The 27,901-nt window shown below is 42.3% G+C and overlaps 1 protein-coding gene across 1 annotated transcript in view; it reads left to right on the top strand.

The window, feature by feature from the left end:
* VPS50 (VPS50 subunit of EARP/GARPII complex) overlaps window positions 1–27,901 on the top strand; it is a 77,671-nt gene that overhangs the window by 14,028 nt on the left and 35,742 nt on the right. The window contains exons 3-19 of the mRNA XM_081881954.1: window positions 360–482; window positions 770–841; window positions 2,842–2,895; window positions 3,550–3,620; window positions 5,151–5,268; window positions 5,355–5,390; window positions 6,396–6,478; window positions 11,385–11,427; window positions 11,605–11,703; window positions 13,632–13,772; window positions 15,044–15,176; window positions 16,245–16,336; window positions 17,284–17,378; window positions 18,113–18,211; window positions 20,721–20,811; window positions 22,182–22,358; window positions 24,943–25,061. Coding sequence (XP_081738080.1) covers window positions 360–482; window positions 770–841; window positions 2,842–2,895; window positions 3,550–3,620; window positions 5,151–5,268; window positions 5,355–5,390; window positions 6,396–6,478; window positions 11,385–11,427; window positions 11,605–11,703; window positions 13,632–13,772; window positions 15,044–15,176; window positions 16,245–16,336; window positions 17,284–17,378; window positions 18,113–18,211; window positions 20,721–20,811; window positions 22,182–22,358; window positions 24,943–25,061 — 1,646 coding nt within the window. The remainder of the gene's footprint in view (window positions 1–359; window positions 483–769; window positions 842–2,841; window positions 2,896–3,549; window positions 3,621–5,150; window positions 5,269–5,354; window positions 5,391–6,395; window positions 6,479–11,384; window positions 11,428–11,604; window positions 11,704–13,631; window positions 13,773–15,043; window positions 15,177–16,244; window positions 16,337–17,283; window positions 17,379–18,112; window positions 18,212–20,720; window positions 20,812–22,181; window positions 22,359–24,942; window positions 25,062–27,901) is intronic.

Consider the following 27,901-nt stretch of genomic DNA (forward strand, 5'->3'; position numbering starts at 1 on the left):
GAATATGCTGTGTGTGTGTGTGTGTGAGTAACACTATGATACACTTGATACGCTTTAGGGTTGTGATATGTCTTGTGGTAATCTGGTCTTAATTTGCCAGTAGGTGTAGTGAATAACATTCAGTAGGTGTACAAAATAACATTCTGCATTTTGAGAGAAAGGTAGCGACATTTCGCCAAGAGGAAGTGTCAAAAAGTGTTTCTTTATTCAAAATATAAGAAAATACAGTTCCCATTTGCTGCATACCTAATCCTCTGTCCTAGTTTGTATTGCGAATATCCTTTGGAAGGCTAAATTGCGTTGGCGGTACATCACTGTCCAATGTATAACACTTTATTTGAACCTATTGTGTGTTTTAGGAGGAACTTAGAGAGCTCCGGGAACAACCAACTGATCCTCAGGCTCAGCAAGAATTAATTAACAGCATTGAAGAAGTCTATTTTTCCAGTGATTCCTTTGACATTGTTAAGTATGAGTTGGAGGTAAGAGAATTATTTGGATTAGAATGACAAAGATTTCTGACGTACACACACATGCTGGGCTTCATAGTACTGAATCTGCTTTTGTTTTTTGTTTTAATGTTAAAAATAAATTTATCTGTCCTTTTGTTGTTTTGGTAGAACGCCTCCAAAGCCCACTAACACCCATGGTGGTGATGCTGGGTGGGTGTTCTTATCCCATTGCTCATTGGGCCTTTTAAAGAATTCAGCAATTGTGTGATGTTTATATCAGGGGATTTTATTGGATTTTATTTATGCTTTACCTGCAGAAGCTGCCTCCTGTTCTTAGTCTTCAAGAACTGGAAGAATACAGAGACAAACTAAAGCAACAGCAAGCTGCTGTGAGTCAAAACTGCTTTCTCTCCCCTCCTCTCCAATCCCTTCAATGAGAGCCACATAAGCTTCTCTCTTTTTTGTTCCTGTTAGAACTAAAAAAAAAGAGATGGCTTTAACACAACCTCTGAAAATAATGCCACATATTTCGGTGTGGACCTGCAAATTTTAATTGAGGCAAGGGCCACTGTCTACCACTTTTCTATCCAAGTTTAGCTGCTGTCTGGTCCTTAGCTTGTGCGCCAATCCTTGCTCTCTTTCCTCCTTCAGATACTTTTATATGTCCCTCCTTGCTTCAAGGGCAGCCTCTAGTAGCCCTGTGCGTTGGGAATTTCGTGGGGAGAGCTATTGGTCTATATCATAGTATGGGACCGCCTTCTTCAACCTGGTGCCTTCCAGAGGTTCTTTGACTCCAACTCCCATAATTCCAGACCATTGGCCATGCTGAATGGGAGTTTGGAACTTGAAGAATATATGGTGCACATCAGGTTGAGAAACGTTGGCGTAGGCCCTGCATGCAGAAGGTTCCATAGTCAATCCCTGGCATACCCAGTTGAAAGAGACCTCAGATAACTGTAGCCTGTGGTATAAGGACTAGTGATCTTGCTTGGTATAAGACAGCTTTGTGTGTTTTTATCTTGAAGCAAAATCTAAAGTTCAGGGTGGGAGAAGGCAGACTCTGAATGTGTTGCACTTTGTTTCTGTGGGGTTGGATCCAGACTTCTCAACGGTAGTGGTCCACATATGGAACACTCCTGTTGGAGAAATGGTGGCAGGGTAATGTGACTTTTGCTGATTTCCCATCCCACTTCCCATGCCCCCTAAACATCTGCTCTGGAAAGATGGGGGTCCCTTCATCTGGCACGTGGGGGCAACAGGGGAAAGGAGGAATCAGGCATTTGCCTCCATGCCGCCTTTCCTCCATTGCGAACCTCCTTCCACAAAGGGCAGCAATCCTATCGTTCACAGAAGGGCAATCTCTGGATCCAGCTTCTGGTGTAGTATGAACAATTTCTTTTCACATGGTTCCTTAACTGGTTGGGGTGGGGAACCTTTTGGATGTTGCTGAACTACACATCCCATCAGCCCCAGTAGTTCATCAACATCTGGAGGGCCAGTCCGAACTAGCCAGTTCGGATTAGCTAGTTATTCTGCATGTCTTACAGGTTTGGGCTTGGTTTGCTTGGGTGGACTAGTTTTATGTTATTTAAGGCATCCATTGAATTGTGCAAGCATGGGGGGGGGGCACACACACACACAGACACACACACGGGGGGGGGGGGAGATTCCAGTTCTCTTGAGGCTTCACATTATAATCTGGATGGTATGGGCAAATTTGCAGATGTTAATGCTTTTTAAGGCAAAGAATCCATTGTCGTGACTTGTGTGTCTCTTCTAGTACCACAGATGATGGCTTAACTATGCTTATTTTGTTCCTTGCTGGCTGAGTACCAGGTGCACTCGCATTGCATTTACTGGAACTCAGAAGTAGTGGAAAGAGGAAAAAAGCAAACAGCGCATTAAAAGAAAAGTAATGAATTAACATTGGTACACAAATAGTCATTGCAGCATTCCGTAAATTGCTTTTAGGATGGTATCTCTGCCACAAATGTGGATTTATTTAAATCTCTTTTATAGATGAATCATATATGATTATGTATTAATGACAAGGTAAAATGACTATATTAAGCTTCATTGTTGGATGTCTCTCAATTTTTATTCAAGAGTATCTTTCAATTTGAAATGGGGTGGGAGGTTAATTTAGATTCTGCTACTGGTTTCCAATGAGAGCCTGTAAGTTCTCATGTATTTGCTTTATATATGGCCATCAATTTTGGAGTGTTTATCATTTTTTACATGCAAATATATTAATGTAGATATAATCTAATGTTGTGGAGGACTTACTGAATTTTTTTGAAGATGTTCTAAGTGCTTCCTGTCAACCTGCTCTTTTAAAATAGTACCCTGCTTATATCTGCTGCTTCGTAACTTGAATGTTTTCTTTAAGGTATCTAAAAAAGTTGCAGACTTGATACTTGAAAAACAACCTTCATATGTCAAGGTAAATTAATGAAATCCACTGTGTGCTTGTTTATTATTTTTAAGTAAGAGAGGAGAGTTCTGCTGCACTCAGGACCTGGCTGTGGTCTTCCTGTAGGCATACGGCTGCCACCATATGTGCCACCATATGTGAGACCAGGATGCTGCCCTGTGATGGGCTATTGGCCTGATCCAGCAGCCCTATTTTCTTATTTTCCTGTCTCATGAACTTAATATATTATTTATAGTTTCTGAAAAAGCAAATGCTGAATTTTGTCATTTAGAGATTTCCAGTATGACCATAAAAATAAAAATGGATCCCAAACTGTGCAGTTTGAAATGTGATTTTATTTCCAAAATGACAAATCTATAAATTGTAGAGCTTAACTCCATGGAGGTCATAATCTTTCAAAGCTTCAATGTGAGCCAAATGCTTTATGTGTGTGCAGAATTGTACTGGTGAGTCATCTTGGTGCATACATGGACCTAAACCAAGGCATTATACCAATGAACAGCTCTTTACTTACTATGATGTTCAATTTTTATTTTAACTTTTTTTTAAAAAAAGAATGGACTGAATGTAAATTAAGAGTACATTTTGTAAGAGGGCGTCTCATTTTAAGCCAATTGCTTTGTATCCTTGGAGAAATAAATTGCTGCTTTTTTATTTCTGCAGGAGCTTGAACGAGTTACATCCTTACAGACTAGCCTCCAATTAGCTGCTGTTATTTGCACAAATGGAAGACGGTATAGTGCACCCTTTTACTGATGCTTGTTTTGCTTTACAAAATGAAAAATGTATCATTTTAAAGTAGTTTTCTAGCTGCCTTTACTTTTGCTGCTACTTTCCTTTAGCTATATATTTCAGGTTTAGACAAAAATAGGCAATTTAAAACTTCACCTCTTGCGAATGTCTTTATTGGCTACATTTATTAGCTACAAGCTGGTAAACATTTTTGCAGGCTAGGAACTTCTGTGTGCTTATTTACAAGGCTGACTTTAGACATTGTGCCAGATCAAAGTTAATCGTCTTTAACCCTGTTTTGGTGTGATATCTGAATCAAGAGTTTGCCTCTGTTTGGATCCACTCCAATCTGGGTTCAGACCTAGGTACTGAACGGAAAGAGCCTTTGTTACCCTGATGGATGATATACCAGAGAATTCATGGGACGGAATGTTAGTGTTCTCCTGGACATCTCAGTAGCTTTGATACCATTGTATGCTTCTGGGGTGGGTTTAGGGGGGCACTGTTTTATGGTAACTCTTCCTTCATAACTAGTTATTCTCAAAGGACAGTGTTAGGTGACGTTTCCTCCACCTATGGCCATTGGACTGCCTTTGGAGACTTTTTGAAAATTGTGTTTAAAGCTGGTTCAGAACATGGTTTCCATCACCCTGATGGGATGGAGACATTCAGATTCTGTAACACACTTACTGGACCAGCTACAGGTGCCTATCGGAACCCAATTTAAGGTGCTGCTTTGGGATCAAGCTATTTTGTTGACCATTAGCACCATACTAGTTGCCTACACATTGTGATCAGAAACAGATGCTCTCCTCATATGTCCACCTCCTAGATCAGTGAGATTAGTGGCCACAAGGCGGGGATCTTTTGTGGTAGCCCCATTGCTTTGGATCTCTCAGCCAATTGATCTGTTCTGTTTTCCCATGCTTCAAGCCTTTCAGAGGCTTCCTCAAACTCGGCCCTCCGGACGTTTTTGGCCTACAACTCCCATGATCCCTAACTAGCAGGACCAGTGGTCAGGGATGAGATGATGGGAATTGTAGCCTCAAAACATCTGGAGGGCCGAGTTTGAGGAAGCCTGCCCTAAAGACATACCTTTTCTGAGTAGCTGATTCATTATTGAGGTTTTATGGTCTGTATTGTGGTTTGTCATTGGTATGGAAAGTGTGTTAATTGGCTGGCTGAGGATTTTTATTGGGTATTCTTTGTGTGGGGAGTGATTTGATGATATGTCACAAGCCTCCTTGGATGGGCAGTGAGTGGAAAGGTGGCCGGGAATTAGTATAAATAAAGCAATATTTTGCAGAATATTGTTTGAAGGGTGTGTGAAGAGATTCCTTTGCCTTTGGGGCAGATGTGTGCGTGCATGTGTGTGTGTTTTATAATTCTTTTCTCTGCATTGTTTATTAGTACTGGTCTTTGCTTTAGAACACACACTTAGCACAGCATTGCCCATTTTTATACACAAGGCTTATTGTATTACATGAGAGTTACTCTTTCATTTTGAAAAAAATATTATTTGACTTCTGCAGACATCTGAGCACAGCAAAAGAGGGTTTTACTCAAGCCAGCTTGGGCCTCCTTGCCAATCAACGAAAACGCCAGTTGCTGATGGGGCTGCTAAAATCTCTGAGAACGATAAAAACCCTGGTATGAGCAGAGTTTCATGTTTTTAACTCTAGAAATCATTTCTCTAGTGCGCTGTGCAGTGACCTCTCCCTCCTTTTAATTTCCAGCAACAAACTGATGTCCGCTTAAGTGAAATGTTGGAGGTAAGAATATAACTGGACTATAATTTAATTGTAATTAAAAGGAACATCTTTTTGTTCACATGCATTCTAACTGTATTAGGGGTTGCCATCTTGGCACATCTGTGGCTTATAACTGCCTTTGAAGAGCGAGGCCAGGCCTTGGCTGCTCTTGTATGCTCCTGTGTTGCATCAGCTGTGTTAATTGTAACGCCTACTTTTAAGAAGAACCAATCACAGATTAGCCTTACGTGGGAGAGAGGTGAAATTGTTACTATTTTATAAATGTTCAGCAGCCTCCCAGGATGTGGACTTACCCCTCCTGTGTCTGAAGGCCAGTAGTTTGTTTCTGCTTCGGTAATCAACACGGGTGGCGCTGTGGGTTAAACCACAGAGCCTAGGACTTGCTGATCAGAAGGTCGGCGATTTGAATCCCTGCGACGGGGTGAGCTCCCGTTCCTTGGTCCCAGCTCCTGCCAACCTAGCAGTTCGAAAGCATGTCAAAGTGCAAGTAGATAAATAGGTACCGCTCCGGCGGGAAGGTAAACGGCGTTTCCGTGCACTGCTCTGGTTCGCCAGAAGTGGCTTAGTCATGCTGGCCACATGACCCGGAAGCTGTACGCTGGCTCCCTCGGCCAATAAAGCAAGATGAGTGCCGCAACCCCAGAGTCGGTCACGACTGGACCTGATGGTCAGGGGTCCCTTTACCTTTACTTTCAATCACCCACAGCAAGCCATAGAATTGTAGAGTTGGAAGAGACCCTGAGGGTAATCTAGTCCAGCTCCCTGCAGTTCAGGGACCTTTTTGCCCAACATGGGGCTCGAACCCATGACCTTCAAGATTAAGAGCCTCATGCTCTACCAACTGAGCTATACTGTTGGGTTGCAAAGAGTGGAAACATCAAGCACAGCTGTCTTGAGCAGATCAGAAAGCCTTATTTCAGGAAATGCAGTGCTCACAGGCTTTTTTCTTTAATAAACTTAGTGTCAGTGTTCTTGAGTTCTTATTCTACGTCTTATTTCCCACAGGAGGAGGATTACCCTGGGGCTATCCAGCTCTGCCTGGAATGCCAGAAAGCAGCTAGCACTTTCAAACACTACAGTTGCATCAGGTAATGCAACCGGCGTCTTCCAGAGTTGATTTTTGTCCTTCAGGCACGCAGGGACAATGAAGGAGCGTGCGATTCTTTAGGGAACGGCTCGCAAATTATACTTTACTGGGCTCCAACACTGGAGATTAATTTTCCATCTTGAAAAAACAAGTTTTGGTGTGTGTATGTGGTGTTTGTTTTTAAAAGGCCTGTAAAGTGCAATTAACTTTCTGTATAATTTCCTGACTTGCTGCACATAGCGGCTGCTCATAATGAAAGCGCCACATGGCTGAATGGTTTTGCAAGGTAGCACTTTCTTTTTAACATGAACTGATTGCCACTGAAGGCTAAAAAGTGGTGCTGTATAGTGTGTTCATTTTGGTATCTGTGTACAGCTGCAATCCCAAACACATATAATCTGGATGCAGTTGGATTTGCATCTGAAGCTGCATACACACCGTAAATTTAAAACACATTTAAAGCAATGGATTCAGTTCAGGATCCAGATTTAGTACTGATCATGTGTGTGTGTGCGCGCGCCCATATGCGTGTACCAGCCCTAGAATCTAACAAATTACACTATCTCTTTCCAAATCTTAGTACTTTTTGGTTTCTAAGAATCCCCGGGCTTTCCAGTAGAAAGTTGCTGATTTGTTGGCTGTGCATATGGCCACCTCTTAATCTATCATAATTAAATTTTGCATGATGATTCCTAAGATCAAGGAGCAGGGAAGTGCTGGGAGGTGGCAGTGCTTAGAAGTGCTGTTTCCCAGCTTCCTAGGTGTTCTGATTGCTGGTGCTAGATAGAATGCTTTTGGAGCCACCACAAAATGTTAGGGCTCAGCGTTGGTATGAGAGAGCGGCAAATGTTCATCCAAGTGGCAAGAGGTGGGCATAGTCTGGGCAACAATTGTGCAGGTGTGCCAAATGCTTCTTGCATATTTACAAATAAAAATTCTTAGCCAATTGCCTTGGCACACCATTAATCTTTTGTACCTCTGTGTACATGTGTCTATGTATTTAACAATGGGCTAGACTCTTGTAATTGAAATAAATGCACAGCAGCCTTATTAATCTTGCAGGCATTCAAATGCGTAAAACTATACATCATTGATGGGTTTGCTAGTGGCATTTGTATATTGATGCTGCTTAATTATTGAACAGGTGTTCTGTTTCATTGCATTGTACTTCAGGTTAGCGGGCGAAATGAAAAATATTGGCAGAGTCAAAAGTACAAGTCGGTCCACTGAGAAGAGCCCCAGTTTAGCTAATTAAGTGGAGAAGAGAGGCCAGAATCCTGCCCCTTCCAGTTGCTTGTCTGGCCCAACTGCTAGTCAGGCTGTAGGACTCCTTTTGCAGCATCTGGTCACTGATGGAAAGGGGAAACGAGGCCCTTAAGCTCTGGCCTTCTCTCATCCATCTATATTTTATATTTCTTTCTTATGGAGCAATCTAAACTTCTCCCTCCCGGTCTACTGGGGCTTTACAGATCTACAGCACTTCCACACGGGTGGGGTGAAGGAAGCAGATCACAGTGCTGTGATCAGGCCTGAATTGGGCTTGATGCCATCACAGAATCCAATGAATCTTGGGCCGCCTCAGTCCCACCCCATGAAAGCCCTGTTTGGGAGATTTCTCCTGGAAGAGTATCACGTTGACAGCACTTTCGGCCATCCATTAGACAGGAGAAGGGGGAGCTCCCTGCTAGCAGAGTGATGCTGCTGTTACTTTGCAGGTAGTAGCAGATGGATGCCTCTGCCCGGCCCAATCCTGCTCTGCCGGCTGCATTTTTCAATAGGTTTTCTATTGCAAAAACGAGAAAAGCAGAATATAAGAATAAATTAAAAAATGAAATCAGTTGAGTTAAACAATATTATTATAAATATGTTGTCTCGGACATGTCTCTCGAAGTGTATTGTGATTTATTTATTTTTCAAGTAAATTCTGAAATCAGATATATCCATAATTGGAGTTTCTTTAATATTCTTGATTGTACTTTTTGCTGCTTTTTCCGTGCTGGCATGATATTGCTCCCTTTTGTTTCATGCCAGATTAAGGCAGGCAAGGATACAAACAGGGCCCTCTTAACATGCCTTAATTAATTGGCTGAATAAAATGAATGCCATGAATTAATGTGTTGGCACAGCTAATTGCGTCTTTGAAAGATCAAATTGTTATGCCCAGGGATTGTTATATTTCATTTTGTCGCGCGTTATGGATTTGAGCTGTGCGCCGTGGAATTCTGTCAATTTGCTCTTGATATGAACAAAGCAAATTTGAGGTATATCACTCCCCTTCGCTATAATACACGATGCACCAAAGAAACAAATTGTCTGGAAAATAATCAGCTCTAGATGGAAGGAATTATTCTCACAGGATCTATATGTGAAAAGCCCGGTGTGGAAAAGAGTGGCAAAAACAAAAGGAGGCTTGTAAAATAAGCTTTCTTTTTTTTTGTTCCTCCTCCTGACTATATTTTCCCCACTATCAGAGATGGAGCAAGTATTTTTTTATTTTTTTTTTTAATTGGATTGTATATATTTTGTATCCGAAATGGATACTGCGTTCTGGTTGTACTATGCCAGAAGCAGAGGAAATGAATGTGTCTCCTGTGGCTTTCACCATGCCTGCACCCAGCAAATACTCAGATATGTGTCCTGCAGTCCTCTGTGATGGCGCAGGGTGCTTTCCCTTAGTGGGGGGGTGGAGGATGCGCCAGCCATAGTCAGTGGCAGCATGCAGCAACACTCATAGACTATTTCTGGCATGGTTTGTATCCTGTATGAATTCAAGGCCCAACCCAGCCTTTCAGGAAGTTACAGGGCCATAAAGGTAAAGGTAAAGGGACCCCTGACCATTAGGTCCAGTCGTGTCTGACTCTGGGGTTGCGGCTCTCATCTCGTTTTATTGGCCAAGGGAGCTGGCGTACAGCTTCCGGGTTGTGGCCAGCATGACTAAGCCGCTTCTGGCGAACCAGAGCAGCACATGGAGACGCCGTTTACCTTCCCGCCGGAGTGGTACCTGTTTATCTACTTGCACTTTGACATGCTTTCGAACTGCTAGGTTGGCAGGAGCAGGGACTTAGCAACGGGAGCTCACTCCGTCGCAGGGATTCGAACCACCGACTTTCTGATCGGCAAGCCCTAGGCTCTGAGGTTTAACCCACAGCGCCACCCGTGTCCTTTACAGGGCCATAGTAGGGAAGAAAACCTAACTCTCAGAGCTCCATCTGTTTACCTTTCAAAGGTGCCTCTTCTCTCTCTGGTGCGCCAACATTGCTTGAAGGTTTTTGCATTCCAGTACCATTCCTCCCTGGAGCATGAGAACTAAGACCTCCTCTAGCAGTAGTGCTGCACTGTAGGCAGAAGAAGTGCCTTTGTAAGGTAAAGCATATAAGACTACGGAAGAGCCAAGACCATCTAGCGGCAAAGTCTCATCAGAGGGAAAAGAGGTGTCTGATTTTGCCAGGAGCTGGCACCAAACATGGTGCCCATAGGCTGCGGGTTCACCACCTAGAGCAGAGCTTTCCAAACTGTGTGCCGCGACATGTTAAGTGTGTCGGCTGCAGCGTGTAGATGTGTCATGCGAATGCTCTCCACGCTCCTCCTTGGGCTGGAACAAGGTTAGTTTAACCTCTGGTTTGCTAGTAAAACTGAGTTACTGTGTCATGAAATGATGCAAGTCTAAAAAGTGTGTCACCAACGTGAACTGTTTGGAAAGCTCTGAGCTCGAGGATAAGGCTCTTTTCTACCCTCCAGTGTTGGAGGCATCATACCTCTGAATATCAGTTGCTGGCAATCACAAGTGAAGAGAACTCAGGTATCATAGGTGCCTGGTTGGTTGGCTGCTGTGAGAATTGGATGCTTGGCTAGAGGGGCCTTTGGCCTCATCCAGCAAGGTTCTTCTTACTATGCAGTATTGATATACATAGCACATTATGGTGCTGCTTTAAAACGTTTCTTTGGGGGTGGGTTGTCTTGCAAAATATTGAATGACCATCCAGGATTTCTCGTTGTACCTTTACTCATTAATTCATGCATGCATGCAGGTAACAAATTAACCAAAAAGTGCAATGTACAGAGCGCAAGTATTAAAATTCAGCATTCACGCTTTAAAAAGACATCCATACTTTGGCTGCTTTTACTGTTTAAACCACCTATAAAATACACGGTGCTCATTAACCGCAAGGCATCATTTCAGTGCATGTGGCTTAGCTGTGTTGCAAAATTAAGCTGTTTTGCAATGCCTTCCTTAGCGCATCATTGTGATCATGAAGCTTAAAAGGGGGGGGGGATAAATAACTGGGTTTGATAATAATACTTTTATTATTTCCTTTCCCTGATTTAGTTTTGTCATGCAATGCAAGACTAGATGTGAGGAAAATTGCAACCTGGAAATCCATCAGCTTTTGGTAGATTTCTGTTCAGGGTCTGAGCAAATGTCAAAATTTTGTCACAGAATGAAAGATTCTAAGATTCAGAGAGATTTCTTGGGGGTTGCATGGGACACACAGTAGGCTTTTCCATTTGGAACAGTTTCATGTGTTTTATAATTGCAATAGCTTTATTTGTTTCTAAAGCTGCATGTTTTATTATGGTAAGTAGTTCTGGGACCATAAGGTGACGGGAGGGTAAGAAATCTTATATAAAAATAAATAAGCTGCGCACTTGAGCATGGACACTTCTGTGTCTAATGGCCTACAGAGATGATTTGAGGATAATAGATCTCTTTTAGAGATGTGGTTTTGGCGGGTGGTGGGGTGTGTGTCTCTTCAGTCATCTTACAGCATTGCTGGCAGAAACTCTATTCTATAAAAGATCTGCCCAATTGCACTGATGTACCACAACATTCATCACAGCCCGAAACACTTGTATAACTTGTTGGCTTAGTTCTAAATGCTCTAATGTTGGACTTTATTGTTTCGCAGTGAATTGAATTCAAAACTACAGGACACTTTGGAGCAAATTGAGGTGAGAATGCAGTCTATTGATTTTTATGAATACCTTGGCTAAGGGGCCCTTCATCTGTTCAGATGATTATATTGCATTTTGCTTTCTTATGATACATGAATGTCTCCATATAAATCATATATTTTCAATCTGTATAGCTATTTCATTTTACTGAATATTCATGACATGACATTTTAGGAGCAGTTAGATGTCGCGCTTTCTAAAATCTGCAAGAACTTTGACACCAGCCACTATACCAAGGTGCAGCAGGCTTACAGACTACTTGGGAAAACGCAGGTGAGCATTTCCTGTTTGTTGTTACATCTTGCTTAGGAAGCAGGCTGGCTTGTCTTAATCATGTGAGCTATCTGCTTTGGTGGCGAAAAGTGCTTATAACATAAAAACAACCAAAATGTTCAAATACATTCTCTGCAAACTCAGTACTATCTAACAGATTATAGGCAGGTTGCTGGAATACATACAGACCCTGGGAGTAAATAAAATAAAAGCACAACTGAAAGAAAATCAGTTCTTAGTAAATTATTACTCCCTTAGTGCGCTCATCCCTGGTTTGTTCAGCAGTTGAACCACCCAAGATGGATGCCTTGCACATGCACATATCTGCTGTTAAGTGTACCTAGCATTGCATCCAGTGTCCCCTAGTTGGAAATATAAATGTTTATGGCACATGCTCACTAGTTCTCTGGCTGGCAGACAGAATATATCTGGGCAAGAATGCTCAGGGTGTCTTGTGTTGGCAACCAAGCCTGGCTGGCTTTTGCTCAGTGGCAGGTTTGCCAATCACCTACTGCACATTTATTCTTTTCCTTCACTCCGTTTCTTGGGTATGCTTTCCTTAAAGGACCTCTCCATTTGTTGAACCCTGTTTTGGGGGAAAATATGATAATTGTGTGTTTGACTAGACCACAAGAGGATTTACTGTTCTCTTGTTTCACATTTGCAATAATCTTTTATAGTCCATTCATTTCCTTATCTACGGCTCATCTGATTTCCAGCTGCGTTATTAAGCCTTGGGTGTTTTCTTTTGTAAGGCTTATAGGCCCGTGCCTCGCACATACAAACAGCCCACTAAAGGGTACTTTTCAAAATTACACCTGCTCTGCCGCTTCCAGGTCCAGCGTTACTCCTTCTCTTTACATTTTGCTTCAGCGGAGGCTCTTTGTTATTTATTTATTTATTATTTCGTTGGTTCTTGGGGTAAGAGGAAGAGAAGATTTATATCTCCACCTATCCATAATAAAATTTGCAATAAGCAAAAACAAACTCACAACTAAAATTTTGCCCTGCAAAACAAACAGACTGCAAATCAAAAACAGGTTATAGCTCTGGTTAAAACCACACTAAGTCACAATAATCCAAAACGCTATTAAAATCCTGGCAGAATAAAAAAGATACTCACCTGATGCCAAAAAGGTGGCAAGAGAGGCCAGCCTCTCTGCAGAGAGAGTTTCTTGATCTGGTGGTGCCACCACTAGAAAGGCCCTCCTCCTCTCCTTTGTAGTCTCACTTTGCTTAGTGGGGGACACCCATGCCAGAACCTCTGTCGATAAGATTTAGGTAGACATGTGTGTGTGGGGGTGAACTTTCTTTTAATCAGGTCCCAAACCATTTAAAGCCAGCAATTTAAACAGGCCTTGGGAGATTACTGGGGGCCAGTGCAGCTGGTAAAGCGTTGCTCAGTCCCGGTTAATAGTCTTTTGGCTCTGTTTCGAACCAGCCACAGTTTCTGAGGCATTTTTAAAGGCAATCCTACATACAATACAATGCAATAGCCTAAAAGTTATTAGAGTATGGGCAAATGTGTCTAAGTTATCTCCAACCAAGTACAGGGTTACCTTGGGTTACATACGCTTCAGGTTACATACACTTCAGGTTACAGACTCTGCTAACCCAGAAATAGTACCTCGGGTTAAGAACTTTGGTTCAGGATGAGAACAGAAATCGTGCTCCGGCGGTGCTTCAGGTTAAGAACAGTTTCAGGTTAAGAATGGACCTCTGGAACGAATTAAGTACTTAACCCGAGGTACCACTGTATGGTCATTGCTGGCTTATCATCTGAAGCTGAAAAAGCCATTAAGTGCCACGGAAGCTGCTTGAGTGTCTGAAGGCTGTTGCCTAGAATGACAGTCTGTGACTTAAGGAACAGGAACATGGAACTGGCTTTCCATTATGCATTAATGACTCTCCCCATCCTTTCTCTCCAGACAGCCATGGACCAACTGCACATGCACTTTACTCAAGCCATTCACAACACTGTATTCCAAGTTGTTCTCGGTTACGTAGAGCTGTGTGCGGGAAACACAGACACCAAGTTTCAGAAGCTTCAGTACAAGGACCTGTGCATGGTACGTAGTCGTATAAAGGCTTGGGACATTTTGTGTTTGCATGTATAGGCCACATTTGAAGAAAAAAAAGGGCAAGGAATTTCTAGCAACTGATACTCAGAAGCATATTGTCTCTCACAATGAAGGTAAGAACATAGTCATCAGGATTAGTAGCCAATGGGAACGTTTTAAATGCTTCGTTGTAGTGGGGGATTTGGAGGGGGTGGGGATCATGGCTGGAAGGGAAGAGTTAACCCTTCCTTTCCTGTGCACTGACCCACCCTGGAAATGGCCCTTCTGCACAGCAGTTAGTTGGGGAAAAAAGTCAATGGGAGCTTTTAAGAAAGCCTAATGGATGAATGGGGGAGGGACCCCCTGGGGGCAGTGGGTGGGGAGATTTTATAAAATACTTTTTTTCTCTAGACTTGGGTAGCTCTGCTGCATGAATGCATCTCATCCATTAAAACTGTGTGAGAAGAATATTGTGGTGTGAATTCACTCTTAGCAGCCTTTCCGTGAAAAGAATGGTTTATATACCAAATCAGCATCCTAGCTTATTTTGGACACTTCAAAATAATTCTTTCTTTCACTGAAGTGTTTAAAATGTTGCGCCTCCTTAATTTATTTAGCTTTATTGGCAGGACTGGAAGAACACTTCAAGTTTTGGAGTGCCAAAAACCATGGCGTTTTTAGATCAATGGTGTATTTAAAGCCCTGTTAATTGTTATGTACAATCTCTTGGCAAATTGGAAGTGTTCTTGAATGCGTTTAGGCTCTTCTGCCTCTTAACCAATACAAAATTAACTAATACTTTAAACTAAATTATTGGCATGTGCACTTGCCCATTTCATTTGTTACTGAAAGTGAACAGTTTTTTGTTTTATTTGCAGTCCATGGAGCATTCCACAGCTTGAAAGGGGGAAAGTATGTGTGTGTATGTGTGTGTTTAAAAAAATCTAGGAAATAGGGTGGTTTCCCTCATTCTGTATTATTATTTTCATTGTGTGTGACATCTACTACTACTACTACTAATAATAATAATATAATAATAGTAATAATAATAATAATTTATTTATACCCCACCCATCTGGCTGAGTCTCCCCAGCCACTCTTGGCGGCTCCCAATCAAATGTTAAAAACAGTACAGCATTTAAAAACAGTACAGCATATATGCCATATTGTACAGATGTTGTATGTGTGTATTTGTCATATTCCTTCTGCATACACATTCTGCATTTGACAAAACTTAGAATGAAGAAAAACATCACAGATCTTGTTTGTATGTTCCTTAGCACATCACGTCAGACAGTTACATTCCTTGCCTTGCTGACCTCTGCAAAGCCCTGTGGGAGGTCATGCTCAGTTACTACCGAACCATGGAGTGGCATGAAAAATACGATCACGGTGAACCTCCTTCGTCTTCTGGTAGGAACTGGTTATGCTATCTGAATGTATTATCTGAATTAAATATGTATTTTGAGTTAGTTTCAGAATGTGAAAAATGTAGTCGGGGCTGTATGAACAATAGGACAAAAGCTCTTCCAATATCCATCAGGGAAACAGTAAGATTTGGAATAGGGAACCTGTATAAAATGCTATTTATGATTTTTTTTGTAAAAGAAAATTGTTAGGCACAGTTGATGTCCTTCTCTCTCTCTCTTAACCTACTATTTCAGGAGCTTGAGGGATTTTGCAGTTGTGACCTAATGAAGCATTATAATAGTGAATATCTAGCCTGTGTGAACGCTCCGAAACTGAAATCCTAAACAAACTTTTTAGCGAGTAATCCTCCTCGAGAAAATGAGAATTACTTCTGAAGAGTGCTATTTTTCTAGAAAAAGAGTTGCCGGAACTCACCACGAACACCTTCCTTGTTCTTTTAGAATGGCAATAGTGCCTACCTGAGAGGTGCCGGAACTGAGTTTCAGTGAGTTCCAGTTGAAAAAAAGCCCTGCTTCTGAGTAAGCACACAAAAGGATTGTGCGGCACACCTTATTAGAGCATTATTGTTATTATTACTACTTTTTATGCCTTTGCTATGGAGGAACCATGTGTTGGGGGGGGGTGGGACATTGTGTGTGTGGTGCATGTTGAGTGGGCCTGCTATCATTGCCTCACTTCCCAGATCAGCCAGTCTTGGTTAATGCCCTTCATTTTAGGTCAGTGTGGCGGCATTGTCTGCCACATTATGGGATTTGGGGTGTGGGCTTGCTATTATTGTCATGGAGTGTGAAGTGAGCCTAAAGGATGTGAAATTTTGTCTCACATTAAAATAAAGCGCGCACACACACAGTGAATCCCCCTTCCTTGTCAGCTTACATGTAAAACACTTATTATTATTATATATAATATATAATGTATAATGTATAATGTATTATATATTATATATTATTATATATTATATATTATATATTATATATTATATATTATATATTATAATATATTATTATTATTATTATTATTATTATTATTATTATTATTATTATTTTCCAGATGGAAGCAACGTCATGGGTGCTGAGGAGACCAATTTTGACCGCAGCTACGTGAAAAAGAAATTGGAACATGGACTTTCGCGAATATGGCAGGTTCGTTTTAAATTGGCAAAATGCTTTCCACCCCACAGCAAATGCTCGTTTTTGAAAAACATTAATTGGACTTTTAGGAAAGAATGTAAAAAACCCCCATTATCTCTGGTTGTTCATAGCATCAGAGAAATATAGGTTCGTTTCTGTCGCATAGTTTCATGTTCTTAAAATTGAGTTTAAAGAGCATGAAATGATGAAAACGTCAATTTCTCTTGAATGGACAGTAGATAGAACATTCTGTGGGAAAGAATGTTTCTCTTGTTGATTCCAGGTACTCCATTTCCCACGGCCTCTCTCTGGTTTTCTGTTTCCCCCACCCCAAACAGTACCTCTCCAAACCTTAGGATTCCCCAAGCCTCATGACACCTCCCCTCTTGTTCATGGATGTTTTGCCTTATAAAATGTAATGGTAGCAATGTGATTGCAAAACCGATTAGATGCAGACTATATTATATATGGAGGCTGCAAGTTCTTCACAAATTAGAAGTAACTTTGAATAAACAACTTTAACCCACTCCTCAAAGTGTTGGTTATTTGATTTGTTTAGATCCAGGACTGAGTATCCCTCGAAAGGTTTCAGCCATTTATCATAGGTAGCAAATACATCAAATGCTATGAAGGCATCTGCTTCATCATAGAGTTGGAAGGACCATCCCAACCATGCTATATCCCCAGTAGGTGGCTGTCCAGCCTTCTAAGGCAATCTGCTCCACTGTTGAACAGTGCATAGTGTCAGGAAGTTGTGCCAAACATTTCGTCTAAATCCCTTTTCTTATCTTTTGAACCTGTGGGATTTGGGCCTATTGCTCTGGAGCAGCAGAAACAAATTTGCGCTGTCATCTGTGTGACAACTCTTCAGATCCTTGAAGACGGCTATCATATTGCCTCTTAACCATATCTTCTGTAGGCTAAGCATACCCAATTTCAATACGTTTGCTTTTCTGCAGGATGTCCAGCTGAAAGTGAAGACCTATTTGCTTGGCACAGACATGTCTAACTTCAAATACGATGACTTCATCTTCGTCCTGGATATTGTCAGCAGGTATTTTCAGGCGCCATTTGTTCTGATAAAGAGACAAAGTGGAAGTTAACACAATAAAGCTTTTTGTGTGTGCATTGAATTCTAAGAGTTTTTTTCAAACATTGTTTGGTTGCGGCAGGCAGCATAAGTCATAGCATGGCTGTTTCTTCACTTCCGTGCTATTTAAAATTGCTTCACTGATTAACTGGACTGGTTTTTCCAAAATCTGAGTCATTCTTGGTGTACTTTAAACCAGCCTTGCTGGGGCTGATTGCAGTTCTAGTCCAAAAGCCTCTGGCGGGCGCTAGGTTAGGAAATGCCGAAATAAACTTACGTACATTGCTTTACTTTGAGGAAACTGCATCTGCTTTACGTTCCAAATATTCTGATATGTTTTAGGAGAATCAAATGCCTTAATGTGCATCGGAGCAATCTTAGTGTCTACTAGCCTTAGGTCTCATCTGCACCAGACCAGTAGGAGTCTTAACTGCATGTCTTTCTTTGAGGATCCTTCACCATTTTATGTTTAATCTGCTGAGAAAATTGTAGAAGTTCCTTGACTGAAATATAGCTTCCAGAGTTGAAGGAATGAGGGTTGCTTTATACAGACAGATGGCCCACAGTATGAAAAGAGGATGCAGGCCGTTCTATGTGGGCTTCTCTTTCAACAGTGCCTACCTGAAGCCTAACCTGTAGTTGAAATGAATGCTCTAATTCTTGACTTGAATGTATAATCAGAAAATCCTCTTCTGTAGGCTGATGCAGGTTGGTGAAGAGTTTTGTGGCAGCAAGTCAGAGGTTTTGCAAGAATCCATTAGAAAACAAAGTGTGAATTATTTCAAGAACTATCACAGGTAAGAGCTACAAGAGTAGGCTAGTTGTTGTAGGAGGTCGATGTCCCTTTCAAGTTTTCAAGTCGTTAAGTGCAGACCATAAATGCAAAACGTTTTATGTTTGCAAAATGAATGCTCTGTATAAAATGTTTAAATTTTATCAATGTTCTTTCTGAAAACTTTATTTTACAAGGTGCATAGTACAGTAAGCCTGCAACTTAAGTGGGGGCTTGCGTTCCATGGATCATGCCTAAAGCCAAGATCATGTATAGTCAAAATGCATTGGGCTCATTGGCAGGTGGGATTGCCAAAGTCATTTTTTCTCAGAACTCCACCATCTGTCTATCATCTATCTATCTATCTATCTATCTATCTATCTATCTATCTATCTATCTATCTATATCTATTTGCCACACACATAAAGCTGAATGCACACAAGTTAAATGTGTGCAAGTTGCAGGCTTACTGTAGTTTACTTCAATGAATTGGTGTTATGGGGACATATTTTCAGTAACATTTCCCGTAAATTCCTGTCTCGTGCCTGGTTCCCAGCTACTGTTTTCACTACATAGAAGCAAGGCTAGATTTGCCACAGGGACGGAGAAAGATGCCTTATACCAGGGCAGGCTGTTTGACCACCTGTGCACCTGTGTTGTCTAATCCAACTTGCAGGAGCACATCAGGGTCTCAGGTGGAGGTCTTCCATGTCACCTGATGGGGAACTTTTGGCCCTCCAGATGTTGCTGAATGGAAACAGTTCCCATCAGCCCAAGCCACCATGGCCAGTGGCCAGGAATGATGAGAATGGTACTTCAGCAACTCTAGAGGGCCACAGGTTTCCTACACCTACAACTGGAGATGACTGAGACTCAACTGGGGACTTTCTTCATTTGGTCTGCCATTTGAGCTATTGTCTATTGCAGGGAGAGCTAGCACTGTGTCCTCCAGGTGTCCATGGACTCCTAGCTCACATAATCTCTGGACTGTTGCCCATGTCGGCTGGGGCTGATGGGAACTGAAGTCCAACAACATCTGGAGGGCACCACATTGTGTACCCTGGTCTACTTTAAATATGTCGCTGCTTAAGTCTCTAAATGCTTGCTTCATTTAGAGCATTGTATTTTCATTTAGAGCATTGTATTGCCTTGTATTTTCAAACACATAACAGAAAATATAGGGAGAATATTGTGACTGTTGAATATACAGGGTTTGGCAATTGCTGCCAAAAGGTAATTTTAAAATATGTATCATTGTTTTTGCATAGTCTATTGAGGAAGAAACTTGATCCATTTCAGTGCTTTTACCTACTGGGTAATAATTTGGACTGACGGTGATTGTTGCATACTGATGTTGAATGGGTGCTGTAGAGATGTGATTGGCTAATGTTGTCTTCAAAGCCCTTTGAAGATGTAGCAATTTCCATTGGACTGTAAAAATATTGTATGTGTATTAGAGCCTTAATCACCTAAAGCTTTCAGGAGTTTTAGGCTTTTGACTTCAAGTGGATACAGCTCTTACTCCTCATTGTGTGCTTTAATTAAGAACCGTTAGATACTTTTGTAGATGCATTAGTTCATAAGAGCTACCCAGCTGGTAGCTCTTTAAAGAGCATTGTCTTTGATTTGTTCATCTTGACATATGTAGACAGGTGAGCTATAGATACAGTGATGCCATCAAAAAGCTGTAATATAGAGATGCCATTAAGAACATTGATTTATATAACCTATGACATAGACTGAATGTATTAAGCAATTTTATTGGGAGGTAGCATTATTTTTGAGAATAAGTGTTTGAGTGCTGGGGGTGATAATTGACAACCTTACTCATAAAGGACCTTTCAGGTAAGAGTGGCTCAGGGATTCAGAAGGAAGGAACTGGTAGATTTGCCTCTGCAATTTGGGAACTCAAAACGCCTCGGAAGACGAAAAACTCGCTAGACGAAGGAGTTTTTCGTTTTCGAGGTGCTTCGCAAGACGCATCTCCCTATGGGCTTGCTTCGCAAAACGAAGCTTGCCCCGCAAGCTCCGGGGATAGCGGGGAAGCGCAGCGCGCCTTCCCCTCTGTCCCCGGACCCCTTTTGAACCAAGGGGCGGCAACGGGGAGAAGCGATTCTCCCCGCTGCCCCTTCTCGGATGAAGTTTGAGAACCAAGATACCACTGTACTAAATTTTTCCAGTACACAATTGGTACATATTTTTATTGCAGAGGATCTACTACTCTGTTCATCACTCTACCCAGGGAGGGCTTGTGTAGGTGTTTCCTTTTTTTGCTGTTGCTTAAGCTTCATGGAAACATGGATAGGAAACAGTTTATCTCACCCCTCAGTCCTTTCCTTCTCATTTGGCTCCTATGTGGCTGCAAGAGATACGTTTTGGAGAACCAAGTAGTAGAGACGTGATTAGCTCATTAACGGAGGATCATTAAAGAATAGCAGAATATGATTTAATGGAACTGCAGCTAGGTTCTTAATTTCTCAATATAGTTGACTTGTTTCACCTTTTGCCTTTGCTGACACTAAACTTTGTTTTAGAACCCGCCTTGAAGAACTGCGAATGTTCTTGGAGAACGAGACGTGGGAGCTTTGTCCTGTGAAATCAAGCTTCAGCATATTACAGCTTCATGTAAGTCCCAGCCATGATAAAAAGCAGGAATGGGACGAATGCTTAACATAAATGGTTAAGGCTCCTTTGGCCAAGACTATTGAAGGGTTTGCCACTATCTTGACTTTCACTGTACATTTGCTGTGACTGTGTTGTGCTAGGGAAACAAAATACATTGCGGTGATACCTTAAAGCACCGTATGCATTTTGTATTCAGAATGGAAGGACCAAATTTTAAAGGAAGTTCTTGGATGTGCAAGGTGTTTTTCACTTGCCAATAAGCTCTTTTGCACCTTGTGCTGTAAAACGACATGAGAAAGATAAAAATAAATCCAAATGCGATGTTTTGCTTGTGCTACAGATTGTATGCATTGTCTTGCACAAATGGAAGCATAACAGCTGTTGTGGAGCCTACCTGTTAACAGCAGTGTGTGAACTTGGGGCAAGGTATATATGTGGGAGTGGTCTTTTTGTTAACTGGATTCAGCCCTTCTGCTGCCTTTGGACATCATTCCAAGCCATTGTTTTGTTTGATAAGAACAAGCTGCAGTGAACCTTGCATGTATTCCTCCTTTAGTGTGACTGTGAGGACTGGAAGTTATCACTTCTGATGGAAGCTTAGCACAGTTCAGCATGTTATACAAACCTAAACTATGTGTAATGTTACCTATGGCTTTTTTAAACAAACAAGCTTCATAGCCAATGTTTTGAATTTGGCTTGTTTAAGATGAACCGCAGTTAATGTGAACCATAGTTTGTTAAGTCAGGATGATGGGACAAGCTGTGATTAAACTGGAAGCAAAAGCTTCCAAACTTGCAGTTGCAGTGGAGCAATATAGGGAACATGAGGGTAACAGTGGCTCGTTCTTGTTATGCTAAACAATGGTTTTGCATGATGTCCAAGTAGAGTCAGCATTTGTGCATCCCATGCTATTTCCAGCATTCAAGGTAGTGATAAAACCAGATGCTATGATAAAAAGAAAACTTGTTAAAATTCACTTTTAGCAGCCATTTATATTGATTGATTTTTAAGCAGCTGTAAATGCAGAGGCATTGTAATTCTCATAATTTGCTTTTTAAAAAGTCTGCTGTAACGTAATTCATCACGATGCTTCACTAATGAACTTAATATGTGTTTTGAAAGTCTTTCATTTCCAAGCTGCAGGGGGTGTTTTGCCTGAAGTAATTGGGCAAGTGTGTTAGAATTAGACAAGCATCAAATTAATGGTTACATTTGCAGTCTTTAAAAATAAAATAAAATGAAAGAAGGAAAGCCATGTTAGCTGAAAGACAAACACCGCGGTGCTTGTCAAAAAACCGCTCCTTTATTATGTGGATCAATATTTAAACTGCATGGCAGAGCCTATAAATCACCTGTTTTGTGTTAATAGGAATTTAAGTTCATGGCACAGTCCCGTTCCCCTTCTGTGTCGCCAAGCAAGCAGCCTGCTTCAGAAATAGAAAGAACCATAACTCTGTTTGAGCAGTACTGTAATGGAGGGAATCCCTTTGAAATCCAAGCCAACAACAGAGATGACGAGACTGAGGATGTGCTGGCTTCCAATGGGGTAAGGGAACACTCTGATGAGCTCTTAGTATTATGTGAGACGTGGTATTTCTAACCAGTTAATTTTCAAAATGGATGTTGCAAAGTAATAATACTTCAAACAGGGAATTCCCTGTCGACATGCTTGGTGTTACTGTCGAAATCTTGATTCAGGACAGCTCAGTTGATAGAGCACGAGAATCTCAAATGTAAAGTTCGTGAGTTCGAGCCCCACATTTGGCAAAAAAATTCCTGCATTACAGGCGGTCGGACTGGGTGACCCTCGTGGTCCCTTCCAACTTTACAAGTCTATGGTTCCATGTTGGGAATCATAGCATCCTGGTTACTTAACACAAATGCTCCTAGATGCACCCGCCCACCTGTAAGAACCCAGTTAGAACCTTGGTCTATGAGGGAGATTGGGCTGACAAAATAGCAGAGCAGTGGCCTCTCAGGGCTATTTTGGGGGGCCTATCTTCCAGGACAGACTGGATTCACTCTGTAACACAAACTCCAGGTCGGGAGTGGGTCATTACTAAATCTGTTGAAACTTGCATTCGGTTGATTAGATTATTTACTTGTGCTTTGGTTGACCTAGACTCTCTGTATAAAATTAAAAACACATTTCTTCTCCTTTGTGGTACTCAGGATTTGTATACCTGTTCACCGGTGAACACTTTGTGCACCTGGTGAAATGAGCTCTGATCCATGAAAGCTTATGTCACAATGACTTTGTTAGGCTTTAGGGCTGCATAAGACTCTGTGTTGCTATTGCTGCTACAGACTAAAAAACTGGCCTGTCTGGAATCCTGCGCGGTTTACATATGCATCTTGTCTAAAGCAGCCGATAGCTGAAGGGCAAATGAGCCTCTGCCACATAAATCCCATAGTGGTGGTTTAATTTTTTTCTTGTACAGTTCCTAATGAAATTAATATTCAGATTCATGGTCACTGTCAAGGATTGGCCTTTCTGTTGCTACAATGCGAGTTGCGTTGTGTTTTCCTATAAGTAACTGATTGGTACTACTATCATCACGGAACTGACACATTCTCAGATCGCTAGGGGGCGCAGTGATCACATATACCAGCAACTGGCTATGTGTTTCTATAAGTTGTAGTATATATTTTCTGCAACCTTGTTTTGGATTGCCCATGGTAATACTGAGTTCTATTCTATTTATTATGGAGGCTGACATATGTAGTTCTGCAAAGCTTGCTGTTTCATGTCGTTTTGGTTAGTACTTGCTATGGTGCATCCCCACTCTCCAGGATCTGGATAATTAGTGAATTATCAGGCTGTCATGAAAATAAATTTGTACAGGGCTCTTTCTTTCTTTCTTTCTTTCTTTCTTTCTTTCTTTCTTTCTTTCTTTCTTTCTGTTTTGTGTTCTCTGTGACACTTGGGATACAGAACATTCTGTGAGGAAGGAACTAGAACGCTGAAGAAAATGAGTTATATGCATGTTTTCCTCAAATTTGGTTGGGCAGTTGTTAGATCTGCAGATATTAAAAAATGAGTTTTATTAATCTTACATGTGGCTTTAATTTCTTGGGTAGCACTTAGCAAATATTTTAAATTATGGTGGTTTGCAATTTATTATCATTTTGCAGCCTCTTATATTCAGATCAAACATTTAGTTGCATTGTTTCTCTTACTTAACTGAAAGCTGCTGTTGGTAGTGGTTCAGCGTTCAGCATTTTTCTTTCAAACAATTTATCACAATTATGCTTGTTTTGCTTAGATTTCTCGTCTGTCCCACCCTGTGGCTCATTCAATGCAGTGGGCCCGCCACTTACATGAGGGTTCAGTTCCAGGGGCCCACATGAAAAGGCAAAATTGCACAAAGTCAGGAACCCCTGAAATCGCCCCCTACCCCCATGAGGCAGAAAGCTGCTTACCGGGGTCTAGGGAGGTCGTGAGAGGGACCCATGATATTCCATGGGCTTTCCCATGACCTTCTCAGACTGTGGTAAGTGAGGAGGCACCTTTCTTACCGGCCTCTAGCACAGTCTCAGAGCCCTCACGCCCCCTTCCTAGAGTCTGGTAAGGAAGGCACTGCCATGCTTGCTGGGCTTAGGGAAGATGGCGGGGGGGGGGCTCTGGAATGCTGCCAGAGCCCTCCTCTCTTCCCAAAGCCTGTAAGAAAAACTCACTGGGACCCAGTATATGTGTGAATAAATGGGGAGCAGAAAACAGTGGGTTTTCCCAGCTCTCCATTTAGTTATTTAATCCCCCACAATTGTAAGGTTACAATTGTGTAAAGAAAATGAGTGCAAGTTCCAGGCTGTCTGTCTGTCTGTCTGTCTGTCTGTCTATCTGACTATCTATCTATCATCTATCCAGAACTGAATCTGACTAGTCCAGATATTATTTGCTGTGTAAAAAACCTATAATACTGTAGTTGTCTTTTTTGAAGAAAAAGAAGTTTTTGTCTGGTGAGCAAGGTATCTGCCATTCACCAGGGGAAGAATGACAGGAACAGTATCTTAACTTCAGACAACGTTGCTCCGTGTACAGAATTAAAGTCTAAGGACCACTGAGGCGTTTTATGTGCCTTCTGAGTTACTGCACAGGAGCTGAAAGCACTTACGGTTTATTTTGATAGTATGAATCGGATGAGCAGGAAAAGAGTGCCTATCAAGAGTATGACAGCGATAGCGACGTTCCTGAGGAACTGAAGAGAGACTATGTTGATGAACAGACTGGAGATGCCCCGGTAAAAAGGTACCTTGAACATACATTTCATAACTTATTTTTTCTGACATGCTTAAGCATAAACATATATACTGTCAACTCATCCTTAGTGGGACTTCGAAAGGCCCCATGCATATCTTAAGGTAACTCTTTCTACATCCATTTGTCTAGCGAGGAACACTCCCTATGTGCCAGATATGTGCCACGAAAGCCCCTGCGTAGTGCAGAGTATTCTGGGTCCATGTTCTAGGATGCCATCTGTTTAAAAGCAGGGATGCCTCATCTGCAACGCTCATGTTGTTTTTGGACTCCAGCTCCCATCAGCCTCAGCCAGCATGGCCAGTTGTCAGGGATGATGGAAGTTGGAGTCCAGCAGCAGCTGGGATAGCCACAGGATAGCCATCCTTGGTATAAAGAGAGAATTGCCTAGGCCTGTTAGTTGTTAACCATGTACCTGTGTAAACTGATGTCAGGGGCTCAGGAGCTGAGGCACAGGGAAGATGGGAGATGGAGAGCGAGGGGGAGGAATCCGAAGGGAGCGTAGGAGGGGACAGTGGTCCGAGGGATTCCATGAGCCTCTCCAGCGAATCGGAAGATTCACAGAAGGGAGCGCCAGTGGCCAGGGGCAGGGGGGTCCCAAGGGGAACGCCCCAGGAGCAAGGGGGCAGCAGGGACTCCCAGAGCAGTAGTTGGAAATCAGGACCAGCTTCCCCACCAGAGCAGAGTGGGGGGGAAGAGTCCCAGGCATCGGGGCCAGTGCTTTCCCCACCAGGGAGAGGAGACGAGGCAGAGTCTACCACGCCTCCCTCGGAGAGTCGGACAACGGAAGGGAGGTCAGATCCGGCCAGTGTCACGGAAGAGGGAAGCAGTGATAGAAGTAGTGTAACGGTTAGGAGAAAGGTCACTGGGTTGGCGCGAGAAGCAAGTTCAAATGTACAGGAGCACGGGACAGCAGAGAATGAGGATTGGGAACCGGGTCCTAAAGCACGCCGGAGGCAGGGGGAGGAGCTAAGCGACTCAGCGTCGGAAGAGTCCAGAAAGGGCACTGCCCCAGAGGGCAGGAGGACCCAGAGGAGAAGAGAGCAGCGCAGGAGGTGGAGCAGGGCTAGGATCTTAAACTGGTGTGGAAGGGGCGGAGACTCAGACGGGACTTCGCCGATCTAGAGTCTAGACATAGGGCTGCACGCTCTGGCTTTGAAATGGAAATTAAACTTCAATAAAGACTTTTGTACATAACATCAGCCTGGCGTTGGTCCTCTGTGAGCTGGGACCTAGAGGCAGCTCTGACAACTGAGCATGCATGTTAAAGGACAGGAAGCAAGCAAGCTTCTACAGCTGCTCTTGGCAGTGATGGGCAAGTGATGGTTAAGCAAAGCTTGTCTGCTATTACTGATCTTCTCACTAGGGAACCCTTGATAGTCAACTGAGGAACTCCGGAACACTGTTTGGAAAAGCACTTTTTGACGTTCATGCTTTTTATCAGCCACCTTGGACATTTGGAAACTGTTACAGGGAAAAGCCCCACATCTGGTTGTGACCTGCATTAGTTCTGAAGGAGGTGGTGGTACCCAAAGCAGAGCATCTGACTATGTCTAAAGAGCAGCCAGGTTCATATAGGAGCAAGCAGTCCTTCTCTCAGCAATGGCCACCAGCTTGGATGGGTTTAAAAAAACAATTCATGGAGGATAAAAGGTTGTCAGAGGCTCCTAAATCTGATATCTTTGTGTTCTACCGCCACTGTTGGAGGGAGTATGCATCTGAATTTCAATTGCTTGGAAACCTCAGGAGGCGAGAGCACTGTTGTACTCAGGTCTGGCTTGCTGGTTTCCCACAGGCATCTGGGTTGGCCACTGTGAGAGCAGGATGCTGAACAGGTGCGCCACTCACCTGATCCAATAGGGCTCTTCTGATGTTCTTGGATTAGAGAAGGTGGAGATCTAAAATGGGTGGAAGCTGCACAACTCCACTTAGCATCTTACAAGGCAGATTAGTAACAACGTGGAGGCAAATGAATGCTACTTTGGGAATGAGAAAATAGATCTTTGCAATTGGAGGCATTAGCGTTAGAGCTTTTACATCCACATGATCTTCATAGCTAAAAAGTCAGCAAGAGCTTTGCTTGGCCTTTGTAGCTCCAATAATTATTCCATGAAGAAATTAAAATGCTGCACGCTCCAGCTAAAATAAAGCTATTTATCATTTTAAGCGCTTGGGCTAAGACCTTTTTTTTTTTTCATCCTTTTGTTAATTGGCAAAATTGAAATTAGGCATGACTTCAGTATGACTTAATTACTAAGGGTATGAGGTGATAAATGTATTCCTGTTGTAGAAGATAGATAAACAGGTGTGGAAGCCCGAGGCTACTAGGAAGCGATGCTCTGTTCCGACTAAAGGAGCCATCTTTTATTTTATTCTCTCAAAATGAAAGTAACATTTTACCTAACTCCCAATACAGTGGTGTCTCGGGTTACATACGCTTCAGGTTACAGACTCCACTAACCCAGAAATAGTACCTCAGGTTAAGAACTTTGCTTCAGGATGAGAACAGAAATTGCGCAGCGGCGGTGCGGCAGCAGGAGGCCCCATTAACTAAAGTGGTGCTTCAGGTTAAGAACAGTTTCAGGTTAAGAACGGACCTTGGGATCGAATTAAGTACTTAACCCAAGGTACCACTGTACTTCTTAATTTCAGTCAAAGCCTTGCCATTACTGGGCCACCCATATCCACCCCGAATGCAAATTGTTCAGAAGGATGCTTAAGCCCCTTCATTTCTAGATCTGGGCTAGAGAACTTGTTTTAGCCTGAAGGGCCGTATTTCCTTCTGGGCAGCTTTCCAAGGGGCCGCATGGCAGTGTGTTTACTTACAAAAC

Source organism: Podarcis erhardii (assembly GCF_964252035.2).
Source record: "Podarcis erhardii genome assembly, chromosome: 12".
In the NCBI taxonomy this organism is placed as follows: Eukaryota; Metazoa; Chordata; class Lepidosauria; order Squamata; family Lacertidae; genus Podarcis; species Podarcis erhardii.